At 42.3% G+C, this 12,029-nt stretch overlaps 1 protein-coding gene across 1 annotated transcript; it reads right to left on the bottom strand.

The window, feature by feature from the left end:
• Positions 1 to 9,286: 9,286 nt before the first annotated feature.
• LOC137375732 (protocadherin-10-like) lies at positions 9,287 to 11,677 on the bottom strand. The gene has a single exon (XM_068043118.1). It carries the CDS (start codon positions 11,675 to 11,677, stop codon positions 9,287 to 9,289), a length of 2,391 nt encoding a protein of 796 aa, XP_067899219.1.
• Between the last annotated feature and the right edge of the window lie 352 nt (positions 11,678 to 12,029).

Raw genomic sequence — 12,029 nt, 5'->3', positions numbered from 1 at the left:
CATTGCTTGATGGCTACAGATCTCACTCATTGTAACAACTGCACAGCTTTACAGCAATATTATTCATCTTAGTACGGGTTCTCCACCAGAACGCAAAGAGCAAAAATATCCCCGTATTAAGATGTTCTTCAGTTTATATAACTGGGAAACCTCCAATGTCATATCGCCTTTGGATTCGTATGTGTCTCCTCTTGAGGTTCCCATCATCACAGATGTCAATCTTCAGGAGACGATGCACTCCACTTGATATCAAGAAATGGCTGAGCGTACTGGATATAGCAAAGGCTATGGTCCTAGGAAGCATCCCAGTTGTGCTGGAGACTTGTCCTCCAGAACTAGACACACCCCTAGCCAAGTTGTTTCAGTACAGCTACAACAAAGTAAAAAATTGCCCAGGTATGTCCCGTCCACACAATGCAGGAGAAATCCACCCAGCTAATTGGCGCCCCATCAGTCTACTCTCAATCATCAGCAAAGCAATGGAAGATGGTGGGGGTTGTTGGAGACCAATCATTCCAACCCCAGAACATTGCGACAGGAGTTTCTCGGGCCATTGATAGGCCCAATCATCTTCAGTTACTTCATCACAATGTCAGAAATGGGATGTGTACTAATAATTGCACAATGTTCAGTTCCATTCATAACTCCTCAGATAATGAAGCAGTTTATAGCTGGATGCAGCAAAACAACGATAGCATTTAGGCTTGCACTGATAATTGGAAAGTAACATTTGTGCTACACAAGTTCCAGGCAATGATCATTTCCAATAAGAGAGAATCTAATCATCTCCCCTTGACATTTAACGGCATTACCATCACTGAATTCCCCACTATCAGCATACTGAAAGTATTCACTGAACCAGCCATGTAAGTACTGTAGCTACAAGAGCAGATCAGAAGTTCAGTATTTTGTGCTGAGTAACTACCCTCCTGACTCACCAAAGCCTGTTTAGCTTTTACAAGGCACAATCAGAAGCGTGATACAATGTTCCCCACTTGACTAAATGTGTGCAGCTGCAACAACACTCAAGAAGCTCGACACTATCCAGGACAAAACAACCTGCTTGATTGGCACCCCATCCACCACCTTGAAGATTTACTGCGTGCACCACCGATGCATTGTAGGTGCAATGGTTAGCATTTACATGATGCACTGCAGCAACTTGCCACTGTTTCTTCAACAGCATCTTTCAAACCCACAAACTCTACCACCTGGAAGAACAAGGGAAGTCGGAGCATGGGAACACCACCAACAGCAAGTTGCCCTCCAAGTCACAAGCCATACTGACTTTGAAATATATTGGCCTTTCCTTCGGCCTCACTTGCAGTGGTTCAAGAAGCTAGCTCACCAACACCAACATTTTAAGTTTTTTTGAACTCTTTTGAGGGCAGCTCCATCTTGAGGTTTCCTTGTACTCCCCCACGTACAGTGGAAGTGCCCACCTTTCCCAGTGACGCTGCCTGCTGCTCAAAGACTCGGGTACTCTCGTTAGACCTCGTGCCTACTTAGCCCATTCACTGTCCTTAAATGGCCACCTCCAGCAAGATCATACAGGTGGGGAAACTTCATAAAGCCTTGGGTGGGGACCCAGAAATTGCCCTAACCCTGATTTAAACACTAAGTTCGTAAGATCCCGCCCAATGAAAGCATCACCAAATTACGACCAACTTGATGCAATTTGTCAATGCATTTCAACTCTTATCATTGAAATTCACTTCTAGAGATGTCCTCTCACATTGCCCTGTCTTTCTAATAATTGCCATGCGAGGAATGGTTTTGTGATGTTTAGCAATGGATGATCAGCCATGATCATAATGAATGGAGGAGCAGGCTCGAAGGACCGAATGGCCTACTTCTGCTCCTATTTTCTATGTTTCTATGTGACTAAGAGTGTGAACTAAAATTTTGTGCATCTTGACAAATATATGAATAGGAAGGGAATAGAGGCATATGGGCGCCGGTAGTGCAGAAGGTACTAGTTTCGGCAGGCATCAAGATCGGCGCAGGCTTGGAGGGCCGATTGGCCTGTTCCTGTGCTGTACTGTTCTTTGTTCTTTGTTTGTTCTTTGAGCCAAAAGCCTGATTCTGAGCTATGTAAACGAGGAAGAATGTTGCTTCTGTCTGAAGTACAGAGTCATCGAGGAGGAATTGCAGTGCAGATGTTCCATTCTCTTTTCTGTGTCCTTCAATAATAAGCGAGGCTGTAGAGGGTGATCTGCAAGGGATAGGCGCACGTCAAGCAGAACTATGAAAAAATGTATATGTTATTTGCAGTGTATACCAGGGGACAAGGTCACACCTATGGCTGTAGCTTTCTGGGCCCTCCCGTTCGATGCCTTCCGGCATTAACAACAATAACATTGAGAGCTACTGGCTAAGGGAGTAAACCCGACAAAATCTGGAGCAGAGTCACATTATGTAGTTGGTGTTTACTAAAGTTAGCACTTTCTGGCAACTCCTGACTAGGCCCCAGATGTATAGGTTTCCCTCTTTTCTCTGCATACCAGCCAAGAATTCGAGAGGGGGACTTCAAATGCTAGGCAAGTCTGCACCTCCAAAAACCATGCCTAGGCTATGCAACAAGCAAAGAAAGGTAATCTTTCGGCTTGGAAGCTGGGATGTAAGGACCATTTGCCCGGCATGAGCAACGACCCACATTCTACAGGAAATGTATTTAAGACAGCTCTGATTGGCGTAGGTGTCAGCATTGGTGCTCAACAAGAAACCACATTCGCTGACACAGGCTCTATTCGTGAGGCCAATTACACATTCTACTGGCATGGAAAGAGCTCTGAAAACGCTGTCAGCATGGTGTAGGTTTTGCAGTGAGCAACTGGCTATCACAAGCAATTGAGCTGCCAGTAGCAACCTCAGAGTACCTCTTATCCCCACGGCTAGCAACTTCAAGGATGCTTGCAAACGTGACATGAAGGCTTTAAACATCGACTATCACACCTGGGAGTTACTAGCTGACGAAAGAGGGAAATGGTGACTTGCTTTGTGGGCTTGTGTGCACCACCACAAAGACCAGTGTTTACAACAGCTTGGAAACAGGTACCAAGGCTCAACGCAACAACCCAAAATGACACCTGGCTTCATGTGCGGCACTTGTGGTAGAACCTGCTCTCAAGGATTGGTCTCCACAGCCATCAGCAAAGATGCACCATATGAAGACACCCCATCTAAATGTATTGTTTGCTGCGTGTCCATCATCTCTAGTAGATAGAATGATGCCAATCATTAGTAGTGCATCTATTCGATTGCCTGTTCAAACTTCTGTCTTCTGCTTAGGACTGCAGCCTTCACCGTTCACATGTCAGTACTTCAGCTTTCTTAAGAGTACACATATTAAAAAGTTTGGAAAAAAAATCCTTCTCTTCACGGTTGTATCACCAGATCAAAATTGTCAGCGAAATTGGATATCCTTTGTCAATCTTCATATGTTCAATGTATATATATATATTTGTGAAATCAATGCTGGAAATATCATATGTGGGCTTTTGAAGATACCTCTTTGGAACTTTTAGCGTAAGCATGAATTTCGGTGGATATATTCCCTATTCGTCTGGTGGTAAACACAATCTTCACATTCACAATTTCGCAACACTTCATGCTCAAATGAAATCCTCTCGTCTGACACATGCAGCACATGCCCTTACAATATGGTACACTTTTGATATGTCCTTAATGATAGCCCGTGGCCAATTGAGGACCCCACAAACCACAACCACCTTTAATAAAAACAAGCAATGCTGAAAATACTCAGCAGGTCTGGCAGCATCTGTGGAAAGAGAAGCAGAGTTAACGTTTCGGGTCAGTGACCTTTCTTCAGAACTGACAAATATTAGAAATGTCGAAGGTTATAAGCAAGTGAGGCGGGGGTGGGGCAAGAGATAACAAAGGAGAAGGTGCAGATTGGACAAGGCCACATAGCTGACCAAAAGGTCATGGAGCAAAGGCAAACAATTTGTTAATGGTGTGTTGAAAGACAAAGCATTAGTACAGATAGGGTGTAACGGACTGAAGATTGAACAGCAGCAAGTACAAACATGAAAAAAAAACAGTGGGCAAGCAAACTGAACAAACTAAGATGAAATGAAATAAACATACAAAAACATTGTAAAAAATGTAAAAAAGAAAAAATAACTAAAAATTAAAGTAAAATGGGGGGCCCGTTATGCTCTGAAATTATTGAACTCAATGTTCCGTCCGGCAGGCTGGAGTGTGCCTAATCAGTAAATGAGATGGTGTTCCTCAGGCTTGCGTTGATGTTCACTGGAACACTGCAGCAAGTCCAGGAAAGAGATGTGAGAATGAGAGCAGGGCGGAGTGTGGAAATGGCAAGCAACCGAAAGCTCAGGGTCCTGCTTGCGGACTGAGCAGGGGTGTTCCGCAAAGCGGTCACCCAGTCTGCGTTTGGTCTACCCAATATAGAGGAAACCACATTGTGAGTAGCGAATACAGTATACTACATTGAAAGAAGTACAAGTAAATCGCTGCTTCACCTGAAAGGAATGTTTGGGGCCTGGGATAGTGAGGAGAGAGGAGGTAAATGGGCAGGTATTACACCTCCTGCGATTGCAGGGGAAGGTGCCATGGGAAGGCACCACGTTTAATACCAGTAAATCTGGCTTTCAAAATTAGCTGTGTTATCCCAATTAAAATGGCGTTTGCGACGGTGTGCTGTTATTTGAAAATACTGACGTAATAAACAAAGCATCTGGTTAATCATCAAATGATTCTTATAAATGCAATGTTGATGTTCAATAATTGAACTTGAACTGGGATCTGTAAATCTTTGAATTTGTCGTCCATCCGCAAAGGACAAAATTGCTTACCTAAGCGCCGTTCGTTACACCTATGTTTAGAACGATATTATTCATACTAATAATCTTTTCTAGCAAATACGAAAGGCGAACAATAGCATATTGCACGTATTAATCGTTTTTAACTCAAAGATGTTGGAGGGCGTAATTAAAAGAATGATCACTCAGTCAAAGAGGCTATTGGAAGGTGTGACCAAATGATTCGTCAAAAAGTGGGTTTTAACAAGAAACTTGGGTGAGATGCAAATGAACATGGAGTTGCAATTTACGGATTTTGGGCCTAGGTGGCTGAGCACACTGCCGCTAATTCTGGCGTGGGGTACCTGTAAAATAGGCCAGAATCAGAGGAATGCAGGTTTATGGGACGGGAATTTGTCGGACTGGGAGAGGTTGAAGAAATAAGGAGAGGGTATCCATGAAGAAATTTGAACGTAAGGAAGAGGATTTTATATCTGAGGCGCTGTTGGACCAGGAGTCAATGCAAATCACCAAGAATGTCATTGTCGGTCAGCTGAACATGGGGCAGGACATGAGCAGAAAGGTTTAAATGAGCTGAAATTCACGAAGGGTAGTGGAAGGGAAACCGGCCAAAACCGTGTTGAAGTAAATGAACTCGGAAATGACAAAGGTGTGGATGAGGGTTTCAGCAACAGATTGGACGAGGTAGGGCAGCAATGGGTAAAGTTATGGAGGTGGAAGGTGGGGTCTTTATGATGTGAAGACATAGAATTTGAAACTCAACTCGGGATAGAATAGATTGCTGAAGATGTGAACCGTCAAGTTCAGACTGAGAGACTGGCGAAGGCGGGGTCGGGGGTAGGATTGCGGAGTATTGGAATGGCTGCAAGGGATCAGAGCTTGTAGCAGGGGTCTTAACTCGATGTCTTTAATCTTCAAAATGTTTAGCTGGAGGAAATTACAGCTCCTCTAAGACTGAATACCCGTCAAGCACGCTAGCAACATAGACGCAATGAAGTAATCGAGAACTGTGGTGGAAATGTAAATCTGGTTGTCAAACACACAATAAAAGCTGACCCCAGGTCTGTGGATTATTTCACCTAGTAGTAACATGTAGATGGGGAAGAGAAGGAGGGAAGTGTCGGCGAGGACTGGTACAGATAGTCTAACATAAGATGTTCGAGATATTGTGAGATACGTAAGAGCGCAGTCGAGTGAGGGAAGTCACATTGTATGACAACAGAGCAGAGATGCTGGGAGAGCACATTCTGTCCTCGCATGTCAAAGACTTCAGAGAGGAGGTGGAGAAGGAGAAGGGAGAATCACAAAGAATATCAACTATGATTTCGGTTAGGGCCGATTTAGTTCTTTTGTACTGGAAACTTGATCTAAGAGACTCTAACGCATAAAATTTAAATTTATTTCCACGTTTTTGTAATGAACTTATACTTTTCAAGCAGTTTCTAAAAGATGTTTGCAAATAATGGTGCAGTTTCACTATTATTTTGGCTTTCTTGCCTAACGATCTGCAAAGCTACAGTAAGAGTAGGGATTAGAGTCTAATGTGAGTCTGTAGAACAGATGCTTTCAGTAATGTTTGTTTGATCAATTGTGATAATTTGATCGTGAAGATCTTGTTTTATTACCCAGGAAAATCAGAACCAAGCGAACTTCCCTCACAGTGCATTATTGAGTTTGTGGGCATAGGTTGCGGATCCAAAACTTCTGGAGTTTATGTAACTCTATCCAGGCGCACCGTTCTCTAACTGAATATTTAATTGTGTGTGGCAGAAGGAGTGTGTGGGCTATGTGTATACAATTATGGGTTCAACCTGCGGTATGTTCAGTGATGGTTTTCTGGTGTTTGCCGGCAATGAAGGAGGGAAGGTCCTGGTATGCAGGGGTGTTGAGCTAATTTCCAAGACAAGTAGCAGTGCTTTATAATATTCTAAGGGACCTCTGTGCATCCTGTTTTTGAGTGTTTGTGATTGTTTCCTGGATATGTATCTCTGTGTCCATTTTCCTCTGACACTCACATAACTTCTGCCATTTTTTTAAATATACAACCTATATATTGGAAAGCATTTTGGAAAGAAACTGCGAGGGTACTGATGAATCATCGGAGGTTAGTGACCCTACGCTTCTCCAGATATCACAGTCCAAACTCAGCACTCAGAGTGACATCTACGTACAAGCAACTAGAATTATATACCCAGCGATTCCGGTGACCTATGGCCTTCAATTAAAAAAAAATTAATTAGGTTATAAAAAGATAATTCAATTGCCAACTCCAATCGTATAGTTGTAATATATGTATTTTTGTGTTTTCATTCTAAACCGTTATTTCGACCATTATAACTTAAAGTTATTAGCAGATCAAAAATATTTCGAACACATTTGGGCAATTTGTAGGAAGCATGGCGCTATCGCATTCACTATAAAATAGCAGCTATAGTATGTGGCACAGCCTGTAGCAGTAAAGCGTTATGTTTTCCCTATGGGGAATACTATCACAATACAACTACTTCATAAGGATCCTGGAGCAAAGGTCAAAAATTATTAACATATTCCGTTGAATTGCCATAGATTTTATTCTTGGAACATCTGCAACATTTTCACATCGAGGTATTGATTGAAAAACGTCAATGTTCTCACTGCATGCACTGATAAAACTATTTAAAAAATCAGCGTTGCATCTGAAAGAAAAGCTATAGTTCTATGAAAGGTCCCTTTTGCAATCACAAGTGAATGCGCCTCAGACCCTGGTTTTGTGCCTTATGCATTCGTTAAAACACCATCACAGAAGCGGAGAGAAAAATGACAGAGGAACATATTGATATGTACTTCTTTAAAAGAAAAATGAAACAAGCAAAAACCAGGTTTCATTCTTACGTTAATACAGTGTGTACTACGCAGGGCTGTCACAGGACGACAGGTATATCATCACTGACACGTGGGATCATAGGAACAGTAATAAACAATTTGACATGTCGGGCGTTTAACTGCCAATGTGAGGACTTATCTATATGAAAAATAGTCTCAATTCTTTGAATTAATAAATAGCTGTTACATATGGGAGAGGTCCTAGAGATCTGGACGGTTGCAAATGTTACACGCCCATTCAAAATAGAAGAGAGGGATAAGCATGGTAACTACAGGAGAGTCAGTCTACTCTTAGTGTTGAGAAAACGACTAAGGACCAATATCAAGGACAATAACAATTCCCATTTGGGGAAGTATGGGTTAATAGGAACTGCCAGCGACCGATTTGTTAAAGGCAACTCGTGCCTGAATAAATTGGTTGAGTTCTTTGATGAAGTAACAGAGTGCTGATGAAATATATCAGGCAAATATGTAGATGAACATTCAAAAGAAATCTGATAAATTAATATAGAGCAGATTTATTCGGAAAGCAGGAGAATATGGGATTGAAGAATCGGTGGTAATTTGGGTATAGAATTGGCTAAGGAATAGGAAGCAGTGAATAGTAGTGAAAGGCGTTTTTTTTGGTTCGGGCACAAATATGTAATGAGGTCCCCCTGGGATTGATATTAGGACCCTGGCTTTTACTGTTTTATAGAGAAATAACGGGACTGGGGTGTATCAATTATAATTTCTAATGTTGTGGATTACAAAACATAGCAACGTAGTAAATGGTGAGGAGGGAAATAACGGACCTCAAGAGAGCAAAGCAGACTAGCGAAACGGACAAATGTGTGAAGCGATGCACTTTGGAAGAAACAGGGAGAGCCAGTGTAATATATATGGTACTATTTTGAGGCGGTACAAGAGAAGAGGGAACTGGGTATACATATTCACAAATCGCAGGGCTGGTTGTAAGGCGGATGAGAAAGCGTGTGGTATACTTTGCTTCGTAAATAAAATACAAGAAATAGGAAGCCATGGTAAACTTTTAGCCATCACTAGTTCGGCCTCAAATGGAGCATTGTGTACAGTTCTGAGCACGACACTTTGGGAAAGATGGTTACTACTTGAACAGGGTACAAAGGTGATTTACAAAGGTGATATCAGGGATGAAGGGAGTGTGGAGACATTGGAGAAGCTGGGTTTGTTCTCCTTAGAGCAAAGAAATTTAAGGAGACACCTGATAGAGATCATCAAAATTATAGGGAATTTTGATAAGACAAATATGGAGAAACGGTTTCTTCTCACAACTGAGTTGGTAATCGGAGGTCATAGATTTTGGCAAAATAACTAAAGAGGAAAAGGGAAGAAATGTGTTCACACAGAAGACTGGTAAGATCTGGAATGCACGATCTGAAAGAGTGGTGCAAGCAGTTTCCATAGGAAATTTCAAAAGGCGATTGGACATGTACTAGAAGTTAACTAATTTGCAGCGTTACTAGGAAAATCTGGAATGTAAGACTAATTCGACAGCACTTTAAAAAAGGCCACTCAAGCACGACGGGCCAAATGATCCTTCTGTGCTAGAAGATTCTGTAGTTATATATGCCATTTCCAGCATAGAAATTGCTCTAATATTATATTCTTGCATTAGTGTCCCGAATGCCTGAGTCGCTGAAAGGCAAGGTAGGATGACAAGGCTTCAGAAACAGAAAATCACTTTTGGATGATTCTGGAGATAAACACACAGCATAATGACAACTTCTGTTCTGACCAGGTCCGGTATAATTTAATTGTTCGTTTGCTGCAGGGCTCCGAGTAAAGGTATTATTCGAATTCCTCCGACTGTAACAACAAATTGTAGAGCTGTAGTCTTCAGCAATATTTCTGTCTTGTTTACACTTGAGGGAGACCAGAAAAATTATGATTATAAGAAACAAGACGGATGTTGATCCTAAAAGGATGATTAAATAACGATTTAAATCCGAAAAATATGCCGAGGTCCTAGGTCGGTGATTTCGTTCAGAAGATTTAGTAACATTGGACAGAACGACAAAGGAAATTGTGGCCGTACTGGAGAGGCTCGGTTGTCCGTTATCCTTGACACCGAAGACCAGTCTTTCTGTGATGATGTCTTGGTCACCAAAACTGCGAGTTGCTCTGATTTCTCCAGTTAGAAGCCCCATAGTAAACAGACTGGGATCAGTTGACTCCAACAGATAATAAGAAAGCCGTGCATTCTGACCAGAATCCTCATCAGTGGCGATGACCTTAGTGACAAGGTATCCTGGATAGACTGATTGGGGAGCAATCTCCACTGATGCTGAACCGTTCCACGTTAAGGGTGAAACAATAACCGGAACATTATCATTTTGGTCCAATATAATAACATTCACTGTGGCTGTGCTGCTCAGTGGAGGAGATCCGTTATCCTGAGCATGAACTTTGATCTGGAAATGTTTCAGTTGCTCGTAATCAAAGGAACGCAGTGCGTAAATGTTGCCATTTCTTGAGTTAATGCTGACGTAAGCAGGCGCAGACATTTCCTCCATCTGATTCGCTAAAACAGAATATGACACTTCCCCATTGTAATCTAAATCAGGATCTAACGCGGTAACAGTAAATATAGAAGCACCAGGAGTATTGTTCTCCATCAGATACACATTATATGAAGATTGTGTAAACCTTGGCGCGTTGTCATTTATATCACTTACTGAAACTAAGATAGTTTTATTTGTTGAAAGAGGAGGAGACCCTCCGTCCCAGGCTGAAATAGAGATGGTGTATAGCGGGACAGTTTCGCGATTCAAAATATCTTTTGTAACCAATTTGTAGTTGTTCCTCAAAGTTTTTAAAAGTTTGAAAGGAAGTTGCACTGGAACCTGACACTGAACGTGCCCATATTCGCCAGAATCTAAATCTGATACACTGATCAGAGCTATCACAGTCTCCGGGGGAGCATCTTCCCGCACGGCGCTGGACACCAAGGTCACGTCAAGTTCGGGGGCGTTATCATTCCTGTCTATTAGTTCGACTATAACTTTGGCATGTCCTGCCATACCGGCGAAACCATTGTCCACAGCTTCTACATCAAGTTCATAAACACTTGATTCTTCAAAATCCAGTACACCTTGAACTCTGATCTCTCCAGTTGTCGGGTCCAATGTGAACAGCTCGCGAATCCTTTGGGACACGTGGCTTGTGAAAGCATATGTCAGCTCAGCATTTATACCTTCATCTAAATCAACAGCATTAACTTTTGTGACCAAGGTACCTTTGGCGACGTTTTCGTCTACACTCGCCCTGTATACTTCATGGCTGAATACAGGCGCGTTATCATTGACGTCCACGACAGTAATCATAATCCGCGTTGTACCAGATCTCTGAGGAATCGCGCCATCAATAGCCGTCAGTATCAACTGAAAGGTCGACTGTTGCTCACGGTCCAAATATTTTTCTAATACAAGCTCTGCACTGTTACTCCCGTCACTTCTTGTCTGCACTTTGAGACCGAAGTGTTCGTTTGGACTAATGTTGTAAGTACTGACAGCGTTTGTGCCGACGTCCTGATCGTGCGCGCTCTCGAGAGGGAAGCGCGCTCCTGGCGCAATTAATTCACTAATCTGCAGGGAAAATTCAGACTTCGGGAATCTGGGTGAATTATCATTTACATCTAGTATCTCCACTGCAATTGGATGTATTTCCAAAGGATTATCGAGCGCTATTTGAAAAGTAAGGGAACATGTCGAGCTTTGTCTGCATATCTGTTCTCTATCGATTCTATCATTAACAAATAAAATCCCGTTCTCCAGATTTACCTCCATGTATTGCTTCCTTTCATCAGAGACCAGCCGAAACTTGCGAGCCGATAATTCCCAAACGTTTAGTGCTAAATCCTCAGCGACATTCCCAACAAATGCCCCATGCTCCAATTCCTCAATCATCGAGTAGTGAATTTGTCCCAAAACCAGGTCCGACACACAAAGCAGGAAAATGAAAGACGCCCCGCTGCTAAGCGTATTCACCATTGTTCTGGGCTGGATTTTGTCCTAAAATTGAGAAGTATCTTCCAATTATTTACATCAACCTGCCTCTTACGTCATACAATTAGTCGAATATACATCTATATGCAAATATGGAAGCTAGAAATGCAAAGACTGGACCTTTGCAGCTTTGCTGAACATGGCCGCACAACAGAAACGCAGGCACAGTCTGTCTTTTCGCTTCTGTTCTGTGTTTTATGCCGGGGGAGGGGGTAGATCCCTAGCAGCGCCTCAGCTGCTTATTGGTAGACAGCGACACGAAGAGCCTCAACCAATAATTGCAGCAACTGTTCTTAAAGCTAGACTGTTCCGAATGATTTGCAATATAAAAACTGCA

The sequence above is a fragment of the Heterodontus francisci genome, chromosome 12 (assembly GCF_036365525.1).
Source record: "Heterodontus francisci isolate sHetFra1 chromosome 12, sHetFra1.hap1, whole genome shotgun sequence".
Taxonomy (NCBI): Eukaryota; Metazoa; Chordata; class Chondrichthyes; order Heterodontiformes; family Heterodontidae; genus Heterodontus; species Heterodontus francisci.
The sequence above is the reverse complement of the archived record's forward strand: the minus strand, read 5'-3'. Positions and strand labels throughout refer to the sequence as shown.

Excerpts from the sequence above, each read along its gene's own strand:
- LOC137375732 (XM_068043118.1), bottom strand. The coding sequence starts at position 11,677 with ATGGTGAATACGCTTAGCAGCGGGGCGTCTTTCATTTTCCTGCTTTGT.